Source organism: Micropterus dolomieu, linkage group LG23 (assembly GCF_021292245.1).
Source record: "Micropterus dolomieu isolate WLL.071019.BEF.003 ecotype Adirondacks linkage group LG23, ASM2129224v1, whole genome shotgun sequence".
Classification (NCBI taxonomy): domain Eukaryota; kingdom Metazoa; phylum Chordata; class Actinopteri; order Centrarchiformes; family Centrarchidae; genus Micropterus; species Micropterus dolomieu.
The window spans coordinates 9,575,616-9,596,899 of NC_060172.1; the positions used below are offsets into that span (position 1 = coordinate 9,575,616).

At 38.5% G+C, this 21,284-nt stretch overlaps 2 protein-coding genes across 6 annotated transcripts in view; one reads left to right on the top strand and one right to left on the bottom strand.

Moving 5' to 3' along the window:
• rad51d (RAD51 paralog D) overlaps positions 1–5,450 on the top strand; it is an 18,883-nt gene extending 13,433 nt beyond the window's left edge. The window contains exons 8-11 of one of the 2 annotated variants that reach the window (XM_046039364.1): positions 822–892; positions 1,488–1,655; positions 2,398–2,535; positions 3,930–5,450. In XM_046039364.1, the coding sequence (XP_045895320.1) occupies positions 822–892; positions 1,488–1,655; positions 2,398–2,493 (335 nt within the window). In that variant the 3' untranslated portion in view covers positions 2,494–2,535; positions 3,930–5,450. Of the gene's footprint in view, positions 1–821; positions 893–1,487; positions 1,656–2,397; positions 2,536–3,929 lie in introns of those variants that run through there. The other variant, XM_046039365.1, reaches the window with a different exon arrangement.
• lig3 (ligase III, DNA, ATP-dependent) lies at positions 3,264–20,626 on the bottom strand. Of its 4 annotated transcripts, XM_046039361.1 has the most exons (22): positions 20,409–20,626; positions 18,680–19,260; positions 17,196–17,324; positions 15,771–15,986; positions 15,492–15,643; positions 15,090–15,256; positions 13,990–14,067; positions 13,700–13,868; positions 11,455–11,610; positions 10,160–10,291; positions 9,998–10,077; positions 9,372–9,459; positions 9,179–9,256; positions 8,861–8,984; positions 7,900–8,042; positions 7,731–7,805; positions 7,199–7,345; positions 6,343–6,493; positions 5,313–5,392; positions 5,076–5,165; positions 4,751–4,885; positions 4,023–4,156 (listed from the first exon to the last, which is right to left on the bottom strand). In XM_046039361.1, the coding sequence occupies exons 2-21, from the start codon at positions 19,230–19,232 to the stop codon at positions 4,793–4,795; spliced, it is 2,901 nt and encodes a 966-aa protein (XP_045895317.1). In that variant the 5' UTR covers positions 19,233–19,260; positions 20,409–20,626; the 3' UTR covers positions 4,023–4,156; positions 4,751–4,792. The 4 variants fall into 4 exon arrangements, with proteins under 4 accessions (XP_045895315.1, XP_045895319.1, XP_045895318.1 ...); XM_046039359.1 differs by lacking the exon at positions 4,751–4,885 and having other exon boundaries at positions 3,264–4,156; positions 20,409–20,621; XM_046039363.1 differs by lacking the exon at positions 4,751–4,885 and having other exon boundaries at positions 3,264–4,156; positions 18,680–19,026; positions 20,409–20,472.
• Between the last annotated feature and the right edge of the window lie 658 nt (positions 20,627–21,284).

The following is a 21,284-nucleotide window of genomic DNA, read 5'->3' on the forward strand; positions in this document are numbered from 1 at the left end:
CAACATTTACATCCAACATTTCCACATATTGTGCCGCTGAAGTAGTTATGGCAGGCCCTGGGCAAACATTTTATCATTCCGAGCAGACAGTGGACACCTGGGATTACAAAAATACCTTTAAGATGCATCCTGCTGCTGGACAACAGACATTTCCATTTTCATTTGTCCCGTAAGGCTTGAGTAGGGGACACTATGTGGCTGAATTATGAATTAACGTTTGGACTGCTGGGGCTAGTTACTGAACGCTAACAAGCCTACAGCTGTGTACCAAATCCACACCTACATACTCACTTAAAGCAGGTTTTGAGTATGTAGTGTGTTCACACTGGACAGTGTGACAAAATTCAATGACAACAGTTGGTATGCACACTACAAAACCCTTGATTCTTGAATGCAGCGTACAATGGAAATGGAAGAGCAGCTCACAACTAGACACAATGTGAAGTGATCGTTGATCAGGATGAAACCGCTCCAGAGAAACGTAAGAAAACCAAAAAATAACTATTCAATGTATGTGCTTTGAGAAAAACACACCAGCATGCTTACATGCTCATTATGACAATGTAAACTTTCTGATGTTTAGCAAGAATTAACAGGTTAGCACGATAGCATGGTGATATTTGCCAATGCACTAAACACAAAGTACAACAGTCATGTACTTACTGAGCTCAGCCGCCATCGTGGCCATAGACAAAATGAGTCAACCATAATAATATCTAAGACTGTATATATCACCATCTGTAGCCTGAGTTCCTACTCTTTAATTGCTTAGAAAGAACCATTGAAAGACTGAGTGTATTCTGGACTTCCTGTGCCTCCAGGCATGTCCTTGATGATTCAAGTGGCAGGAGTTCTTAAGATGATGGCAAAGGACTTCAATGTTGCTGCTTTGGTAAGGATGACACAGTCCTTGATATGTGCTACTCTGAATGCAAGACGCATTTCCATTGTCAGTCTAAACTCTCCATAAACCCTTTCACATGTCATTTTGCTATTGCTTTGAGACCTGAAATGAAAACCCAGCTTCATTTGGGTAAAACAAAGGTGACTAATTTCTGACAATCAAAAGGTGTAAAAACACAAATCTATTTGTTAGTTCAGGTGTATGACTCGAGGTTCTAATTATTCAAAATATGAACTTAACACATTAAAAAGCATGCACCAAAGAAAAGAAGCTTTCACCTCAAATCATGTTATTTGAAGTGAGCTAAAGAGAATTTAATAGGCTGTTCGATCTCTTCTAACTCTTCTCTTCTGTACTATCTCTGGAAATCTATACTAATTTACTATGGTGTTTTTTATATGTAAGTATTTGTGTGTATGCATGTGTTTGTGGATATGTATTTATGTATTGTTGTAGGTAAGATTTGATCCTCGAGTCTGTAATGAAGTTTTTGAATTGAATTTGAAATAAACCAGAATAAAGAAATTGTATGATAATCCCCAAAGAGGAAAAAGACTAAACATGATGATGTCTGTGCCTGCAGGTTACAAACCACGTTACGAGAAGTGGCAGCGGGGAGGTGCAGCCGGGCCTCGGTGTGTCGTGGAGTCACATCCCCAGAACCAGGATCCTGCTGGAGCGAGTACAGAAGGCTGTGACAGTCAGCCACTCCAGTCTGCGCTCTGCAACACTGATCAAGTCTTCTAGACAGGTACAACAAGCTGCATTGACTTGCACATCATCTAGCTGAGTATTGATTCTGTCAAAGGGGTTCTGTTGAGAGGCAAATGTCAAAACATCTTGCTAAAATAGAGACGTTGCTCCTTTACAGGTCTTTTAACAGATCTTGCTTGACAAAGGAACTCTTTATTTCTATTTAAAAGCTGCTTCCAGCAAGGTTTTTATGAGAAAAGCATAACAATGTTATCATTCAAATTCACAACTACAGGTTGTGACAAAGAACAGTCTCATTCTGCCGATTTAGATCCAGGACACTCAGGAAAAGCATTTCAAGTGTTATGAAGTTTGTTCCTGGCTGATATTTGGAGCTGTGACGTTGTCTGTTGCTGACTACAACAATAATCTTTTCTTCAATGCCTTTCTACAGTCACCAACATTTTTCTTGCATTTTTCTTTCACTTAATATGCAAATCCAGTATTGGTGTCTGGAAACTTGCTTGAGTTGTGTTATTCATCACAGTGAACATCATGTCTGCAGTATGTTTTTGTCACTTACAGTATCATGAGGTCACACAGGGCAGACTTGAACTGTCCACATAATAATGTACCATTGACAAAATGGAGTTATAAAAGCAGTCTGTCAAATGAAACAAAAAGCGCTTTGACAAAGAACATTCAGAAAATAAATGTTTTATGTTGCAGCAAAGTTTTTGTTTGTTTGTTTTTTTTTGTAAAGCTACTAAATCAACACTGTCATCTGCTCTACTTCTTAGCCTTGTCACATCAAAGAAGAGTTTGACTTGCTGTGGTGGAGTCGCTCTAAAGAAGGATCCTCAGGAAAGAGAAAACTGGATGAGACCGATTCCTGATGAGAGCAAACTATAATCCTCTGCGTCAACGTCTGATCAAAGGTACATAACGTGTTTGTGGACCAACCAACCTACACTATGATTATTCCTAACTTCATTCCAATTAAAACTGTTGCCGTTTCTACAATCATTAGCTACTTGGTTTGTTACTTTCATCAGAATCATGCATGATAGCTTCACAATTGACCCAATTATATCAGGACACCGACAGTGTACTCCTTTTGAGATGCTCTTTCAATCCTCTGCTGCGGCATTAAAATTTCATTGGGAATCCTTTGTGTGTGAGCATATATTATAGACGGCTTTGACTTCTTATTCTTATGTCAAAGTGAAGATTTCAGCCAGATATTTGGTTTTACCTGTTGAGAAGAGGGAGGAATATAGAGGCAACAAAGTCCTTTCTCTGTCAGGGGAAGCAAAGCACGTTCATGTGTATTTTGCCCCTCAGAGCTTTAATACATTCAAACATTTAATTAAACCACCTCATAGCCTAAAGTAACCCAGGGATAAAAAGGCAAATCTGAATTATCCTTGAAAGCCATTCAGGTGCAGGAGGCTGCAGTAAAAGCCTTTCAGCCCCTCGTCAGCTTGTACAAAGAGCCTCATATGATCTTGGTAAATTCTGGAACAGGACGTCAGTAGTTCTGTAGGCAGTGGTTAGCCATGAGAAATCCATTTCCATCATATCTGTAACACCTTTGTCTGCACCTCTGCAGTGCAAATTGTTGCAACACTCCCAAGTACAATTTGTAGAAGACACAGCATTAGAATGATGTTACTGAGACATTTATTATCTTTTATCAGTGTTGTGTTCATTCCTAATGGCAGAGAACCATGGTTCTTTTCAGTACATGAGCTGGAGTTTAATACCTCGCAAAATATTTCACTCAGGCTGTAAAAATAATACATGCTGCTGATAAAACCCCTCATTTTAATTCTGCTGCATAATCATTTTCAAGTCAGCACTGTGATTTGTTACATGACCTTTTTGTAAAATGCATTTCACTTTTAACTACATTTGTTATTGAAATTGTCTTACGAAAAAAAATCTACATCTACAGTACACTTCCATTTGCCCAAACAGACCTCATTTCATCAAAATTGTCATCAGTAAATTGGCTACATCCATCCCCAGTATTCGCAATCTTCCAATTACACAAAATTGGAGAACATTAAAACCCCAAAACCAAATGTATACTTCATGTATCCTCTGCTGGTTTGCAAGTGTACAAAACAAAAAGGGCTTCAAAATGAATAAATACAAAATCACATCTGAGAGCATTGTGTAATCAAACATAGTGTGTGGTGCTTCAATCTCCCCAGACCATGAAGATCAACCATGTTCGTATGGCTTATCGTGGATTTAGACTGAAGTTGCAGCTGATTATGGACAGGTTAACGCAGTGTATAAAAATGTGTTTTTTAATTCTCAACAGGGAGGGACGACGCGCCTCTTGCGAATACATTCCCAGATCCAGCTGGTTGAGACTCTCTTGGCCTGGCTTTCCTCTTCAGGTTCAGCCAGGGTATGTGTGGCTGAGGCGGCGTCATAGTCCGGTACAAGGTCTCCATCATACGCCACAAAGTACCGCCTCAGTTTGTCAAAGTCCTGCACTGAGACGGGCAGGAAAAGCTTCACCCCGCTGAAGATGTCCAGCAGTGTCTACAGGAAAAATACAAACGGTCAAAGTGTACAACTGTACAAACTACACGGCAAACACTTGTTCATTCATTTGATTAAATTCTGCAGTCGCACCACTCCATGATGAGAAATTGGTTATGCATCTGGCTGTAGGTCTGCAACTACTTATTGTAGTAACTGATTAAATTGTTAATTAGAAAATGAATGTTAGTCTATAACATGTGCTCATCTTGTGTTAACAGCACCTAAAGTGTTTTAAAACAAAAAAGTAGTCAGATTGTAATGATTTGAAAATCAAGGAACATTTCCGATGGCAGTTTTGAGTAATCATTTAAATCAATTTGATTGAATTTGTTTTCTAGCCACAGCTTATATAGGACAAGTTAACTGAAAACTATGGTTTCAGTTTTTATAATTCTGACCACCAGTTTTGATTTGGATTTGATTGTACTGGTCAAAGTAAATCACTGAGATTGTAAAATGTATCATCATGACTAACAATGGGTCCAATAGGGCAAGAAACACAAACTTCAAGATCAGAAATAGTACATAATCTGGTTAAACTGTCATCTTCTTTATAACCTGTGTGATAGTAAGACTACTACAGTTTCTTGCCTTAGACTCGATGTCACTGTATCCCCAGATCTTAGCAATTACTTAGGTGAGTACAATGTTATCATTGCTGATAAACCAAAGTTGTAAGAGACGGTAGTATTCCTTTAACTGGTAGAAAGAGGTTATGTTGTGTACCTGTAAAGAGACATTAAACCCCAAAATGGCAGAATTAGAAAAGCATTTTCTCCTCAGTACAGTTTAATAAAACATTTGCCAATCTGAGTTTGAAGATGTGGGAGCTGGATCACCTCTAGCCTTTGTACTATGAATAGTTTCAGTGCACTTGATTGCTTACAGATAAATGAAGAGAGACCTGCTGACTAACCTTGTCATTGCTTGGAACCAGCAGTTGAGAGGTTGGCTTTGTTTTGGTTTGTCCGTTGCTGTGAACACTTTCACTTCTCTCACTCTTTATCTGGTAGGAAACAGACTGGTCAGTTCATCACTACTGCATGAAGATTAGCCCGTGCAGCTCAGGCTTGACTCATCTAAACTGTCTGACAGGATGGAAGTGTACATCTGTCATGTGAACATATTGTGTGTTGTGCAGTAAATACAATACCTTCTTGGCACTGGGTGTTTCTGAACCAGGAGTGCGAGGCTCAGATTTTACAGCCTTTGGTTTGGGTGGGCTGCTGCGGTCTGAAGTAAGAGCATATTATTGATTAAATATCGAATAAAGCAGCATTTGCAGCACTAAGTGACTCATTTTGCTTGTTCAATCAATTAACACGTCTTTCAGATCAGATTAAAGTAGGAATAGTAATTAATATTCAACAGTAAACTAACTACATTTCACATTTCTGTGACCTTACTGAAATATGATCTTTTCTCTCAAACTGGCTTTTTTTTAAAAACATAAATGTTGGAGACATTTTCACATTGCTGAGGGTGTAGGCAGTGAAGGCAAGTATGCAGCTACATGACTAAAGCAAAAAATAAAAATAAAATTGTGCTTATCCCAAGGACTTGTGTGAATATATACAGCGACAAGGAAAAGAAAGGGAGTGGTAAGAGAGGTGGAGCTGTACATAATCCAGTTCATTTGGAGCCGAATAAAAATGGACAGCAATCAAATTTAAACTAATGACATAATTCAAAAAATTGCTTCATGTTTAGTCTGAACTAGAGCTAAATTTCCAGAAAATTAATCAACAACCATTTTGATTAGCGCTACAACTAAAGGTTACTTTCATAGTCTATTAATCTGTCTATTAATTTCTCAATTGTTTGGTCTATAAAATATCAAAAAAGTGAATCACATTGATCAGTGTTTGTGAAAGCCTAAGGTGTCGTCTTGTTTTGTCCACGAGCCAAAAAAGAAGATTTTCAGTTTACTGTCATGGCGAAGTAAAGAAGCTGGAATCAGAGAATTGACTTTTTCTTAAAAAAATGTTTTGAACTATTTTATAATAATAAATGTCAGATGTGAGGATTTGCTGCTTTCCTTTTTCTATACAGTAGTAAAGTTAATATCCTTGGGTTTTCAACAAATCAAGCTATTTGAAAATGTGTGTTGCGCACAGACAGTAACCGTTGTTATTTGTACAATAACAAAAGTTTGAGTTCTCCTCCTTATGTTGTGTACTTACTGGTTTTCTTGGGTGGAACACTCCCACGGGACGAGGACGACGGGGAGTTTCCTCCGCTGTCCCCTCCTGATGAGCCCTTGTCATCGCTGGATGTAGACGGTCCAGCTGTCACTTTAAAGTCACAGTTCTCCTTTGATATGCGGAAGAGCTCCTGAGCAGAGTGATGAAATGACAACATGGGCTTCAGCCAAGAGATGTAATGTCTTGTGTCACGATAGATTGAAGACCTGCGTTGCATTCAAATAATTTAGTGCAGGCATGTTAACTGCCTCAGCCAATATTTCAACTCATTTGTCAAAGTCTGAAAGATAACTCTGACTGCAAATTTGGACTTTGTCATTTAAATCATACTTGTGCAGTCCTATGGGTGCTTTGTTCAACAGGATGCCTAATTATTTCACTCCTCCCAACACCTACATTAATACCTCCCCCTCCTCCATCATATGTTCAGAATGAAAGTGCAAGTAATTAAGAGCAAACACCTTATTCGGTGTCTGTGGTTCATTTTCTCTGCCTTCAGTTAAGTGCATATCAGAAAACGTTTCTATGGGACATCTGGGTGGCCTGGTACAGTGTGAACTACGTATCATGGCCGAGTCCAGCCCGGGTTCAAATCCAGCCCGGGCCCTTTGCTGCATGTCATACCCTCTCTCCCCTGCCTATCCTGTCTCTCTCTGTCACTATCAACTTAAACAATCATCTCAAAAAGAAAAAGTTTTCTACAAGTCATGTCCTTGAATAAGCAGTATCTAATCAAGAAAGTTTTATTTCCCCCTGCACCCAGGAAGAACTATACATTATTATCACCAATCAGACTGTGGCATGTGTACTTGAACCGAAAAGGCTGATATCCTACTTTAAGCTGGTGCAAGTTGGTGGCACTCTTCCAGTCCTTGTCATCACGGATGCGCGTCATGCGGGGAAAGCGGATAGAGATGCCATCAGCGGTGTGCATTTCTGATTTGGAAAACTCTGCGCCTGTGATCTCCCAGACAGGTGCTTTCTGCAGCAGAGGAAACATTAATGAGAAGGCAAAACTGCTTCTCCATAAAATGAAACCAAAAAAAGCTATTGTAACTCCAGTTTGAATGGGGAACAAAGCCATGATTATTACGGTTTAAGAAAAGAACTTTGTGCAGTTGTATTTTCAGACTTGAAATCCAGGACAGGTCATTTCAATCAACACAATTTTCAGTAGATATTCAGTTTGCACGGGTGGTCATTATCATACATAGGAGAGTAATTTATTTGAAGAAATTCTTGCAGAAGACATGGACAAGAGAGGCTTTAACTCATCACCCTATCTAAATGGTTGCAGAGACACAACTGAGCTGTGCATGAACGGGCCCATTCAGGAAATACACATGTGCTGAATAGTGAAACCTCACCTGAGGATCGCGAATAATGAAATCTGGATAATAGTTCTTGATGATTTTCAACCAGCCTGGGATTTTGCTTGGGTCCTACACAAAGACACACACAGACAAAAGATTAATTTTCCATTTTATTACATCAGCTCAATATTCCAGGCAGGCCTCTAAGTGGATCGTCTCTGACCTTGCTGATTTTGATCACATCCAGTTCTTTCTGGAGTCTGGCCAAGGTGGCGTCATCATAGCCTCCGGAGCACTTGGTGACTGTGCACCATTTTTTCGAGTCTGGGTCATAACAGCCCATTAGAAAACTGGACATGATGCCACCTGGTGGGTCGAAGAGCACACATGGCATTAATAGGGAAATTTAGGAATGAGCTACCTGTGGAGACTCTGCAGATCCTCTTAATAATACCTCAACAGGCTTTGAGCATACACAGGTACACTATCATTTCACTTAACTTTCCAGAACAAACCTCTTCAAATCAACTTGTTAGGCCTTTTTCTAGCTGTTGTTTTCCACTTCCTACTTTTGCCTCACAGTTGTCATGACAACTGTTTCATCTGATTTGCTGTTTCTGCTCTATTAGCTTGTCTTCACACTACATGAGCCGTCTTCATTTGGCATACTTTTGAGATTTATGCTTACATTGTGTTATTAGGCTATTTATATATGTCCTATCTGCATACTTTTTCCACATGAAATGCTGTTATGCTGGGCTTTTGTATTCAGAATGTAAAAGAGTTGTATTATTGTTAATTCACCATCCTGTCTAAATCCATTCAGATTATATTTGAACTCACTAAACTACAAGGGTACAGAAGTTTCAAGTGCTCTCATATGTTAAAACGCATATTAAGTGTCAGTATTGCTGATGGTGTGTACACTAAAATGGTCCCCCTGATCGTTGAAAGAATTTTCATAGCATTATTAAAAATTAAGAGTAATAGTAAATGAAAGTCTTAGTTAGCTAATTTGGGTATCCACAGAGTCACACTCCACATCTTACAGGAAGAGGCCAAGCATAAAAACGACATTAAAACTGTCAGATCAAATGAGAACATTAAAAAGTAGAAAAGACTCTTGGAAGTCCGTTGCATAAAGAAGTGTCTTCACTGCAGTGGACGGTTATGGCTATACAGACCGTTTGAGCCTTTTCCATAGAAGGCCCCCAGCACAACCAGGTCAGCTGTGTCTGCCATCGCTCCTTCATTCAAATAGTCCTTCTTCACCTTCAGCCAGTGGCGCTTCCCTGGTTCATAGCTGCCCTGTGACATAAAGATATAGAGCTTGATCATCATGATGTTACAACTCCATCTGTATCATCTTAAAATGATTGTATAATTAATTATAAATAAAGTTTGACTCGCTTATTGTGTTCACATGTTTCCATTGTTAGCATTAGATACATATTCCATCATCAGTTTCTTTCCATTTGGAGAAGAAGAAAGAAGCTACAAACCTTTATGTCTTTTAGCACCAGGCCTTCTAGTCCTTCTCGGATGACACGAGTTATCATATCAGCCAGATCTCCTGCCCTCTGACACACACATTATATATATATATATATATATATATAAATAAATAAACACACGTGATCGCATGAGCTATTACAGATATACATAGCAGAAATTTAAATTCAGAGTTTTACTTACAGTGACATGCTTCATCTCTGAGAACAGGATCCTATTGCGGACTTCCACCATGTTGTCATGCAGGAACTTCCTGCGTTCACTCAGAGGCCTGGAGAATATGATGTGCAGTGGATAAACGTAGGACAGCTTGTACTATTCACAATGTCCATAGTTATTAATGTAAACTAAACCTGTGACATAACTAGATGCTATTCAAGATAATTAAATTATCTTGTATGGGTAAAAATAAATGCACGTGAATTTTGAAATTTTGATAGATATATTTTACACAAATACACAGAATACTTTTATTTCTTTCATTAATCCATGATCAGATATAGTAAAACTTGTGGTAGTTGAATACCACCGAGCCCATCAGGAAAACTAACTTCCTTTAAATAAACTGAATTGAAATAAAAGTGGGATCTATAAATAAAGTCCAAACATATAATAAATAACAGACAGACAGAGGAACAACCCACAAAGACAAAACAAATGCTTTAGTGTATAAGTGTTTGTTGAGGTTTGGATGGAGCATCTCATCTCTTAAAAAGCCCATGCTTGCATCATTTTCATCAGGTGTTTTTGTTCATACATTGGAATGCAAACATGCTTTTGAAATAGTGAATGAAATGAAAACACATTACCTCTCCATGAGACTCACACCATTGAAGTAGATACAATCGAAAACAAAAAGGCACACGTTGGCATCTTGAAAGGCTGCTTTCTAAAAGGGAGAGGAAAGGAGAGGAAAGTGTGAAGTGTGACAACAACGAACAAAAAAGGTGCAAATTGGCTGTTGTTCTCACCTTGTGTACACCCAAGGTCCCAAAGGGAAGGGGTTTACTGGTGTTTGTGTCAATTAGGAGGACTTCAGCATCCAGTATCATACTGTGGCCTCCCGGAAAAGCCTGAGGGATGTAGTCCTTGAAATGGGCCACCTGAAACATCAACATGGACACAGGGTTAGGGTCACTGAGTAGAAATAAGAGGCACTGGAAAGAGGCTGGCGCCACCTCAGGTTTTCAATAGTCTTGACAAACAAATTGTCTAAATAATAAGGGGCATTAATGTCAACCTGGTATAGATTAAAACATTTTTAGAATTGATAAAAAAGTATAGATGAAATGACAAAAATTGTATGCATGATACAAAACATTTGGTCTTCCTCATTTAGGTTTGTATCCTCCATCATACTCTGTGTTAGATGATCTAAACCGCTATACAGTGATTTCATTCATCAGAATGAAAAACATTAGGAAACTTGGACCATTATAATTACACTCCATTCCCACCCCCACAGAATGTTAAACTAACATTAACATAAATTGCCTAATTACAGTGGCTGAGGGTCCATTAACAGCCATTTGGCTGATGGGTAGCATGGGCAGGGCAGTCACACAGGGCAACATCTCTAAAGCCACCCAGGGCAAAAGGCAAACACTGAGGCATAATTTAAAGACAGCAGCAAGAACAAGTCCCAGGAAGGACAGATAGTAGTGCTGGTTCTTAAATAGCGGCTCAGGAGCTGAGTACCCGAGAGGTGTTCCTCCAGGTGTCGTCATCAATAATAATGTGTGAAGCTGAAGTAAGAGGTAAGAAAGAGACTTATGATTTAAAAGCCTGCAGAATTGTGAGAAAAATTAATAGATAAGCTTCCATAAGCATTTGGATGGGTCTATGTACATTTCTTGTACATATCCTCATGCACAGAAGCTCTGAGGCTTATTTACCTTGTGTCTTAGTGCCTGGTGTTAATTACTGATGTTTACAGGGGTGCAAGGTTGCTGTGAGGTATACATTGTGTGCACAGCAGCAACCTCTAGTGGTGTGACAGGGCTAATGAACATGATGTGGAGCCAATTATGCCTGCATGTTTAAGGCTCTCTGCCTCCAGCTTAGAAAGCGAATGCTGGAAAATCACAGTGGAAAATGTCTGAATGTCACGCTGTAAAAATACCCTTCAGTTGCTAATCCTGCAGGGGCAAACCTGAGGAGATTCTGTTCTGACATGCATTGTCATACTAATTGGTATACAGCTTCACGGGCTGTCTGTGTTTGCGTGTTTGCATTTGTACTGTATGTGTGTGTGTATAAGACTGACTTTGTGTGGCAGCACTGGTTTGAGGCTGCGGCTGAAGTAGCTGAATTTGTCTCCGTTCTTGTGGACCTGTACTCGTTCTCCATCATACTTGATCTCAGAGTACATCCCGTTGGGACATTTCTTCATGGCGTACTCAATGGATTTACATGCCTCTGCCTGAAATCATAAAGGAAAACGATAATTTACCAAACGCCAAGCAAGGAACTAAATTTTCATATATAGTTGCTTTTCATTAAATGTTTTCCCCTGTTGCTCCAGTGGCAAAAGTGAACCCGTCACTCAGACTTACTACTTACACACAGCCTGGCTTAGATTTGGAAACACAACTGTGACATAACTGAATAGGAGTCTGATAAGTCAACTATTACTATTCAACTTCCTGGTTCCTGACATTTCAGGTGAGCTCCCTTTCAGTTTAGATAGAAAACTATTGGCTTCTTACAACCTGTCTCGTGTTTTTATTTTATTTTCACCCATCTTGACATTGTTATAGAGATGTTGGCGTGTTCCTAGGTCTCAGCAATTACTTGGCTGAGTACAGTATTATTATAATAACCAATAGAAATGGTTTTGCATAATAGCAATAATGATGACAGCAAGAGAGAAGCTGTTACCAATTGAGAAAAGGCCTGCACGGTACTCAGCAAAACGGCATCATGAACTCAGTTCTCTGGTGGACGTGTTCATGTCAATGTTCACCTAAAACCTAATTTGTCCTTCTCAGTATTGTAGTAGTGTATTCTAGCAATAATGCACAGTAACAATAATCAATATAACCATTCCTGAAACGTGACTGCACATTCACCTGTATTTCTATTAACATGTTCATTTTCTTCCTGCCTCAATTCCATGTATCTCCATCCCTAATTTGCCCACTGGATGTATCAGAAAAGTGATGTAGCTTCTGCAAACTAAATGTTAAAAAGAGAAGGAAGTTAAGACTTAAAACACTGAAGGAACTGGACCGTGTTATTCATTTTAAAACTGAAATGTGATATAACTGCAGTGAATTTCAATTTACTTTTAACTGTGTAATTAAAAGCCTCTGTGAAATGTGCAATTTAATGGTCTGTAGGTTCTTTGGAAAACACTTTTTAAACCATGCAGAATAACTACATTTATAAAGAGGGATTCAGGACAGTCACGCGTTTACAGTAGAGTTATCTGTAAGGTCCAGCTGCTGCCCGTTTGGCTGTCTAGTGATGAGCAATCAACTAGAAACAGTTTGAACATCATTCTCTACATCTTGCGGACTTTTCCTCTAATGTGAAGTAATGTACGGATCTGATTCGATCTTCTGGCAGGCCAGTCACAGGCAGTGAGGCCAGTCCCTCCTCTCTTATTTAATGTATGTGTGGAGGTGCACTTGCTTTGTTTATAGTATGGTCATCTTAATCTTAACTGAACAAAAACGTAAAAAAAATAAAAGTAAAAGTAAATTAAATTTGTTTTATCTCTTTTTGTTCTTGCATACAACAATGTAAAGTTATATTCAAAGCCTTTGAGCTAACATTTTTTTTTTTTTTTTTTTTTTTTAAAAAGGTCAAACGGTGCCTTTGGTATTAGGACAAAGACATCCCATTAAATTACTTCTCAAGAGGGATCATATCTAATTTCTAACCTCATTTCTTTTGAAAACCAAAAGCTTTTAAAGCAACAATTACCTTCTTTTATTGGAAATCTACTTCTAATTTAGTCCGTTTATTTTCACAGACAACCCACATACCTTGCACTGAAGCAAACATTCATTATTATATTATTGGCACATTGCTGGACACATAATGTATAATCTATTAGCAATGAAATGAGGCCATTACCTGAAGGACACACTGTGTCCGTTTAATTCACTTTGTATGTACACGTTGTGTCTCAAGTAATTCATGAGGTCAGAAAGGTCAGGTGTCATCACATCAGACAACGTGTACTAAGGATGGGAGTCATTTAAATTTGTAGTCGAGCAATTGTAGAAATAGTAGTCATCAAAACAAATTGTTTTTAGCTGTGTGTTTCCCTCAAGAACTCATTTTAAAATGCATTAGTGACTTCAGGCAATTTTTTAATGTGTATGAAAACCTCCTCCCTATTTACACCAAATTCCTTACCACTGTTTGGCTATGTGACTTCTTTAAATCACTGCGGTTCAGACAAATCAGCCTTGCACTGAATCACAAAGTCAAAATAATCAGGGAGCAGTGTAGGAAACAGAGAGTGTATACATTTTTCACATTTTAGTGGCAGTACTCACCAACATGGGCTGAACGGGGGTCATGAGTGAGGCCTCCACAGTGAGGAGTTTCCTGGGTCCTGAACCATTAGACGCCTCCTGCTGATTCCTCAACACCCGTTCAATCACATCACCCAGATTACGCGAGGCCTTGAAGGCATCATAAGCATTCGGATCCACAGCATCCAAGCTGTATAACAGGCAGTAATTAATGAAAGAGGAGTTCAAGGTTGGTATGAAACCACAACCTTTCTTCAAAGTGTTGAAAAAACATGAATATTAACTTCTGGGTAAAAGACAAAGGCGCTTACACATGTTTTGCTCCAGAGTTCATCTTCAGGTCATGTTTAATAAGTCGAATGATGCATTTTAGGTCATTACCTGTGCATCTATGATGAAAAGACAATACAGAATATCACTGGGGGAAATTGTGAAGCAAATGCTGGAGTATTACAGTTATCTTATGAAGCAGAAATTTAAGCAGATATGACTGGAAAGGTTCTAAAATAATACAACATAAGTAGTAAATTTACTTGTGCTGCATTTCACAGAAAACCCTGTGTTTAATACCACTTTGAAGACGAATGTGTGAGACAGACAGGAATACAAAGAGCTTGCTTTTAACCTATCAATGTCATATACCACAAGCAGTAAAATAATTCTTCTTTCTGTTTACAACTAGCAAGACACAATTTATGTCAAATAAACATAGTCCCACTCTGGCATCTGCTGCTGTGGAGGGTACAATGTCAAATAAAATCTGTTGTGTGTGTTAGACATGCCTGGGGCAGACAAATCTAAAGAAGGGAAAACTGCAAAAACTGACTAATAACCCACAATAAAAAAGCAGTGCAAACAAAACAAGTGTAAATAAATTGCTACATTTATAAACATTGTGAAAACAAATCACAAAATCTTTCTCTCTGCCTTTTACACGTTTGTAGTAAAATCAGTCACTGAGGGGTCTGGCAAGACCTAAAGATGTCCTCTGGAGAGGTACAGCTACATATCTTGCTTCAGTGTTGACATTTTAGTACATTACTGTTAGTATTAATACAGAACATTAGAGTTAATATCATAATGATTAATATCATTCTCACCTTAAAATGATCAGACTAGCATTATGCTTTAGTCTGTCTCAATACTTTCTGATGTCCCTAAATGTCTAGGGTGCTTGGCCGCCGGCCCTTTTTTTAAGGGGTAAAAAATAAATCTTTAGTTTCTTTTTTATAAAGAAAAGTAATTTCCTAAAAACAGTTTGTAGCAGATGTTACTCAAACAATAGTAAATAACGCATTTGTTGGAAACTATTTAGCCTCATTTTACAGAACTACCTCATCTAGGCTGCTTTACTAGCCAGCTCAATTCACATGAAAATGATAATTTGTCTTAATTACTGTAACCGTCTTACTTTTTGGCAATACTCTCCAGCTCTGTCTGCTGATCATCCTCCTTGGTCAGCTGGGCGAGGCGGGTCAGGGAGGCGTCCACTTCCTGGATGGTCAGGAGGCTCTTGGTAGCCGCAGGAAATGATTTACTCTCCTCGAAGAACATCCTCACGGTCTCAGACACATCGCCCTTACAAAAAAGAAGAGACAATCAATGTATTTTACAAGTGTTCTTTTTAACAATTAGTTCTTCATTTTTGAGACTATAATTGGTCCAGAACGAAATCCTGGAGATGTATTTTCAATCTAAGAATATCAACGAGACAGCTTAGAATAATCGCATCACTGGCGAGAAAAAGATTCAGCAAATGTGGTATACATTTGAACATTTGCAAAGCATGTTTGAGAACATATGGATCACAGACCTGCTCCAGATCGCGCACCATGGCGTCCTGGTCGCTTCGGAATATGCGGCTGAAGAGCTTTACGATCTGCTTGTCATTGAGGTTGTAGACACTTTTTACAACGCCAGGCAGGAGCAGCTTCACTGTCAGGTAAAGATCTCCATGGAACTTATCTAGGATGGAAGAAATGAACATTTCAGACAAACATTTAGTAGGAGAAACATTATCCATGGATTCTGTCACAAGTTGCTACGCTGAATCTGCTAAAACCCATCAACAAAAAACGATTAACACACCAACCTCCACCTGTGCCCTTCTTGAGGAACTTTTCTATAATCTGTGTCTTGACATTGTAGCTGTTTTGTTCTGCCACCATGGCACAGAGCTTGCGAAACTCTCTGAAGAGGCAGTCCTTGTGCTGGGGATCACAAAGCTGGGCGGAGAGGGGGCTGCCTTGGCTGGCTTTTGCAGGTGAGGAGGATGGTCCCGGGTTGCTGGAGCTGCCAGCCTTCGCAGCTGACAGGACATTGAAGTGGAACAGTACAAGTGGGTTGTTTTTAACCGTTCAAATGATTATGTTAGTTTCAGAATTTACTCATCACTTTTAAAATGGGATAACTGGGTTCTGGGAATTTTCAGCCTTTGTACTTTGCCTTTATGCTAACAATTTCTCCAAAACATTTACAAAAATACATGTACAAAATGAAAAAGGTTACATTACAGTTTGGAACTATTGTTTCCAAAATACACATATCCATATTCATCAACATCCTAGTTGTGTCTCTCAGGCTCAGAGCTTCCCCTGCCAACTCAAATTAAATCATATCAGTATTTATTATCTTATTATTTCAGAAATATGAGTTTTTACTGAAGCATTGATGCTGAAATTATGAAAAATAGTATAGCCTCCACCAATTTAAGTTGGTAATTTAGCTTTGATGTGGACAATATGCAAGACAGGACAACAAATAGTGTATTTTCTGTGGAGGACAGAACACTGGTGCCATTTTACAGATCCATCATTTACATTTGTCTGGGTTTGGTATGGGAATTTGAATGTGCAGACAGGAATCAACTGGGCAAAACTATCAGAGATTTTTAGCAGAGAGAGCCTAATCCCTTAAAGCAAATCTGGAAAATCCTCTCTGTAAAGAATATGACATCCTTCCTTCTGGCCAGAAGCACAGGTTCAAGTTTTTATTACTCTTAACTTTAATAGACCAAAAACTGCTTGTTAGTTTCCCATGCAGCTTAGCACTTTATCTTATCCCTGTTCTTATTGTTGCCATTTTTTATGCTGCTTTTATCAGGTGAACCTTTTATTGTGTTCTCTATTATGCGTATAGTACAAGCACTTTTAATATTAATATTAAATTATCTTAATGTGTTTATGTGTTGTGAATGTGTTTTTATGCTGCATTTCTGCCTCTTGTGAGACAATAACAATCTAAATTGAACTGAACTGTACCTGTGCAAGTTTGGCTCTACATTCTGTATCTTAACATCTATATATTTAAGTATTAAAAAGCCAGTTCATTAAAGCAGATGCAAATGCTATTTGAGACAAAATATGGTGTTTCCTTTTCCATGTGAGAATAATCAGACACAAGTGGAACACATTTTTCTGACCCTTTCTGATCCAAGATGTTCCTTTTGGCTGTCCAAGGAGGAGAAAATCAATCTGCAAAAAAAAGAAACCACTTGACTAGACTTGTCCTATCTTACCAGTGAAGCCTGAGAACTTGCGTGGAGCGTTGACAGACGGGTCAGCAGGAGGAGCCATTAGCTGGCCGGTGGTGTTTAACTTGGCTTGCACCTTCTTCTTTGGACTTGCATTGACTTTGGCCATCAGGTCTACAAGGCAAGACAAATGGCTTCAGAACAAATAAGGAACAATTTGACATGACATACCATAACTTACCAATTTAGGTTATCAACCTAGTGTAAACAAGAACAAAATATTAACACTGAATTCATCTTCAATGGATCCACTATTTATAGCCTAATACTATTTCAGCTCTCCTGTATATGTCATTGCATACCCATATACACGCAGTCATTTTACCTGCTCTGTTGTTTTAATCTGTTTTCTTCATTCATTTGATTAGTTATTCTAACCTTAATTTAAAAGCCTAACCTGAGATGGGGGCTTCAAATGACCTCTGAACACCAGTCCAGGTACAACTGTTAAACATGGCAGAGTAGCATCACACTGCTTAAATTAACATTTCTCATAAAAGTGGCCCAGCTTTACCTAACCCCCACTAGGATAGAGTTCATACATTTATTTAAAAAGTCAATAACACCAATGTTTGTTTATATTCCAAATTTCTTGTAGTTACAATCTTCTGATGTGAAAACATCCTGAGAACATGTTCCCTCTCATGGAATATTAAGCCATCTAATTAGTTATATTGGTTGAACAGGTAAGCTGACATTAGGTGCTATAATGTGAGACACCCCTAGCGTAGTATAACTGTATACAGTATAACCCAGCAATGCAAAATCAAATTTAGCAAGTTGAGGTTCTGTGGACAGTAGGGGTAGACAGCAGTACATTGGCTTAATTTATAAATAGGATTTAAAAATATATCATATTGTGATAATATAGGGCTCCATGGTGGAGGATTTGCTTCCAAAAAGATGAGCAACTTCAGTATTGTGGAAGTGGTTGGTTTGGTAACAAAAGATCAGATGTACAACAAACCACGGTAATGTAAGTGCAATAAGACTAACAAAAAACAGGCAATATAACTTATTTCTCCACCTCAAGCAAAAGCACCCGGTTCAGTACAAGGAGAGTTCAACAGCTATTGTGAGTTCTAAAAAAACAAACAAAAAAAAAATATATAATTTTCAGTATCAAGAAGATATTCTTTGCAGAAATACCCTGAAATACTGTAATAGTATAAACACTGCCCTGCAGTCTCTGGTCAGTTTCATTGACTGCTAACTTTCCAAAAGTGTGATAATGTATTGATTACATTAAAAGGAAAAATGTTCCTTTTTATGTGGTCTCTAGAACGATCAAAGATCAGTGCCTCTACACAGCAGTTCCCAGTGAGTGAGAGAATCCACAACAAAAGGTTATACATATACAGAAGACAACAAATGTCACACTGATTAGATGCTGTGAAGTACTGAAAATTACTAAGAAATATGGCTATTGATAAGTATAAAAAGTAATTTTGAGTGTGTGCCTATTGTACCTGAAACATGTTTATCTATTAGCCCCTTGTCTTCATCCTGCAGCTCCTCCCAGCCCTCCAGATCTGTGATGTCCTCAATCTTCTTCGTGGTGGCTCTTGCCCTTTCCAGCTTCTCAAATATACACTTCACATGATACCATTCTTTCATCTCCCCTGCAGACTCGCTGAAAGGGTTTGGCACAATCTTCCCTATGCGCACAATGCCCTTTTGGATTTTGTCCTTGCATTTCTTACATCCTGCAGTACCGCGTTTGGCGTATTCCACGATGAACCTTTGTTCTGCCATATCTGGCTGGTCGGAGAAACACTGTTGTAGGTAAAGCTGGGGAGGATTGTTTTGGAGGAGGCTGTGTTTATGGGATACCAAGGAGAAAAGGTGGATTTGCTGGGGATAATGTAACGCATGAACAGCTGGAGGTAGATGTTTAAAGCATGAAGAGACACAAAAGGCTCTACACACTTTCGAGAGTTGCTGACACCTGACAAGTGCTCCAAGAGGTCGTTGGCCTACACAAACAGTCTTGCGAGCTAATAAAATAAGATGTCTCTGCATCCAGTTGTGACAGTGGGCACGTTGCAAACTAAAGAAAGCAAAGGGACATAATAGTTAAAGAGATAATTCATTTTTTTCTGCATAAAAAGGTTAATGGTTAGGTTACGGTTTGACATATCAAAGATCACAGAAACCGTCGTCTTGTTTAAAATACCTTAACTGACACTGCTTGGCCTCATTTACCTAACTGTTGCATTCATTAAGTGTGTCCCACATATCAGCCCTCATTTCACTGCATGCACTACACACATGGTTAAAGTAAGCCCCAACAACTGAGCCCAAAGTAATTCACAGATTCCCTCAGGTTCCAGGTCATCATGACCCCTCTAGCTGGTAGGGATATTTCTTACTTATGTTTTTAATCCAATATTTTCACCACATCAAGTTGTATTTGCACTTATTTCCTAATTAACAACATTAACATTGTCAAGTGAAATGTACAAAAGCCCTCCTCACTAACGTTAATCTCCGGATTTGTCTATCTATTTTGATCTAAATACAAATGCTAGCTACTTAAAAGAACATAAAGAGTATAGGCATAGTGCTATAGTGACATAAATAGTACAAATCTTTGCAAGTGTTTGCTAATTTTGGCAAAAAATTTGAAGGCAAAAGCCTCTTTTACTGAATTACTGCTGAATGTGACAAAAGGAGATAACGTTAATGGTGTATTCTCTGCTAAACCAACCGTAAAGTTAACTGAACCTGAATGGCATTCGACAGTTTTGCCATATAACTATACAAAAACAGTAACGTTACATGCACCATATTTTTTAAATTACAAAATAGTTCATTTAAAAGGTGGTGGAACCTCGTTTTAACATTTAACGTTATAACGTCTTAAGACACACACATTGCTTAACTTAACGTATGTGCTTCCTCAACATTTTAACAGTTGAATTAGACTTTATCGGTGACTGTATGTTAAAAGACAGCGTCTCCATTTATCGCTATATATGATTTAAAACATTACTGTTTGGTGTACAAGATACGTGGAGGTCTAATGACACGCAGGCAACTGTTAGGCTAACAAACGTTAGTTGATTAGCTTTAGCCAAACACTCCCTCTGTCCCACATACAGCTAGCTAACAACAGATTACACACCAACTATCTAAAAAGAAGTTGACATGTAGCTTATATCTTTGCACATATTTAGCTACTGAACCTTAAGTTACCTTATAGAAGCTTAGTCAAACGTGATGGCACGGTTTTCATTGCTACTCATCCTCATTGTTATCAAACAACACACCAGTGTCAAGTTAACTTCAATTAGATTATAAAGATCCAACACACTTCCGGTATCGCTGTGCAAAATAAAAGCTGTATCAACCTGAGATATTTGTATTAAGGTCCATTTCGAGTATATTTAATTGAGCGTGCAACCCATAATCAACAAGCGCAAACTATTGCCCCACTTCGTAGACCATGTGAGGTGCCTTATTTATTTCAACAGATGACATATGTGCTTTATTTCGATGGAAACATAGCATATTTCCGGTAACTTTCTGGTTAATTCTGACTACCTTGACGCATCAAGCCAAAGCTAACGCCAAAGGGGCTACAGCATGGGCAGCAGTGGTTTCACAATGCTCGATTGTGTTCATAGAAAAGCGGTAGACCTTTAAACATATAGCAGAATGTTCCTAGCGCCATCTGCTGAACCGGAGCACTCAACGTCTCATCATTGCAAACTAGCTATTTTTAAATGTAAATGCTGTGTACTATACATTTGACAGCTTGCTCACTCATATACAGCTTCTCCACTTAAAGTGAGTTTAATTAAATATGAGTAGCGCACCATACCGTATCCGGTAATTTATCCATAAAATAGCATACCAGGATTAATATTAAACATTTAAAAAAAAAAAAAAAACAATTGGCAAATCTATCAACATGTGAACCCATAGATTTTGGAGCTCTTAATGGTCTGACTTGCAATAATAATAATAAACAAAATGCAATACAGCCTGCCCTGTTCCAGATATAATTTTCTATGGTAAAAATAGTTGTAGTTGGCTAGTCGGATGAAAAGCTCAACAATGTAAAAGTAT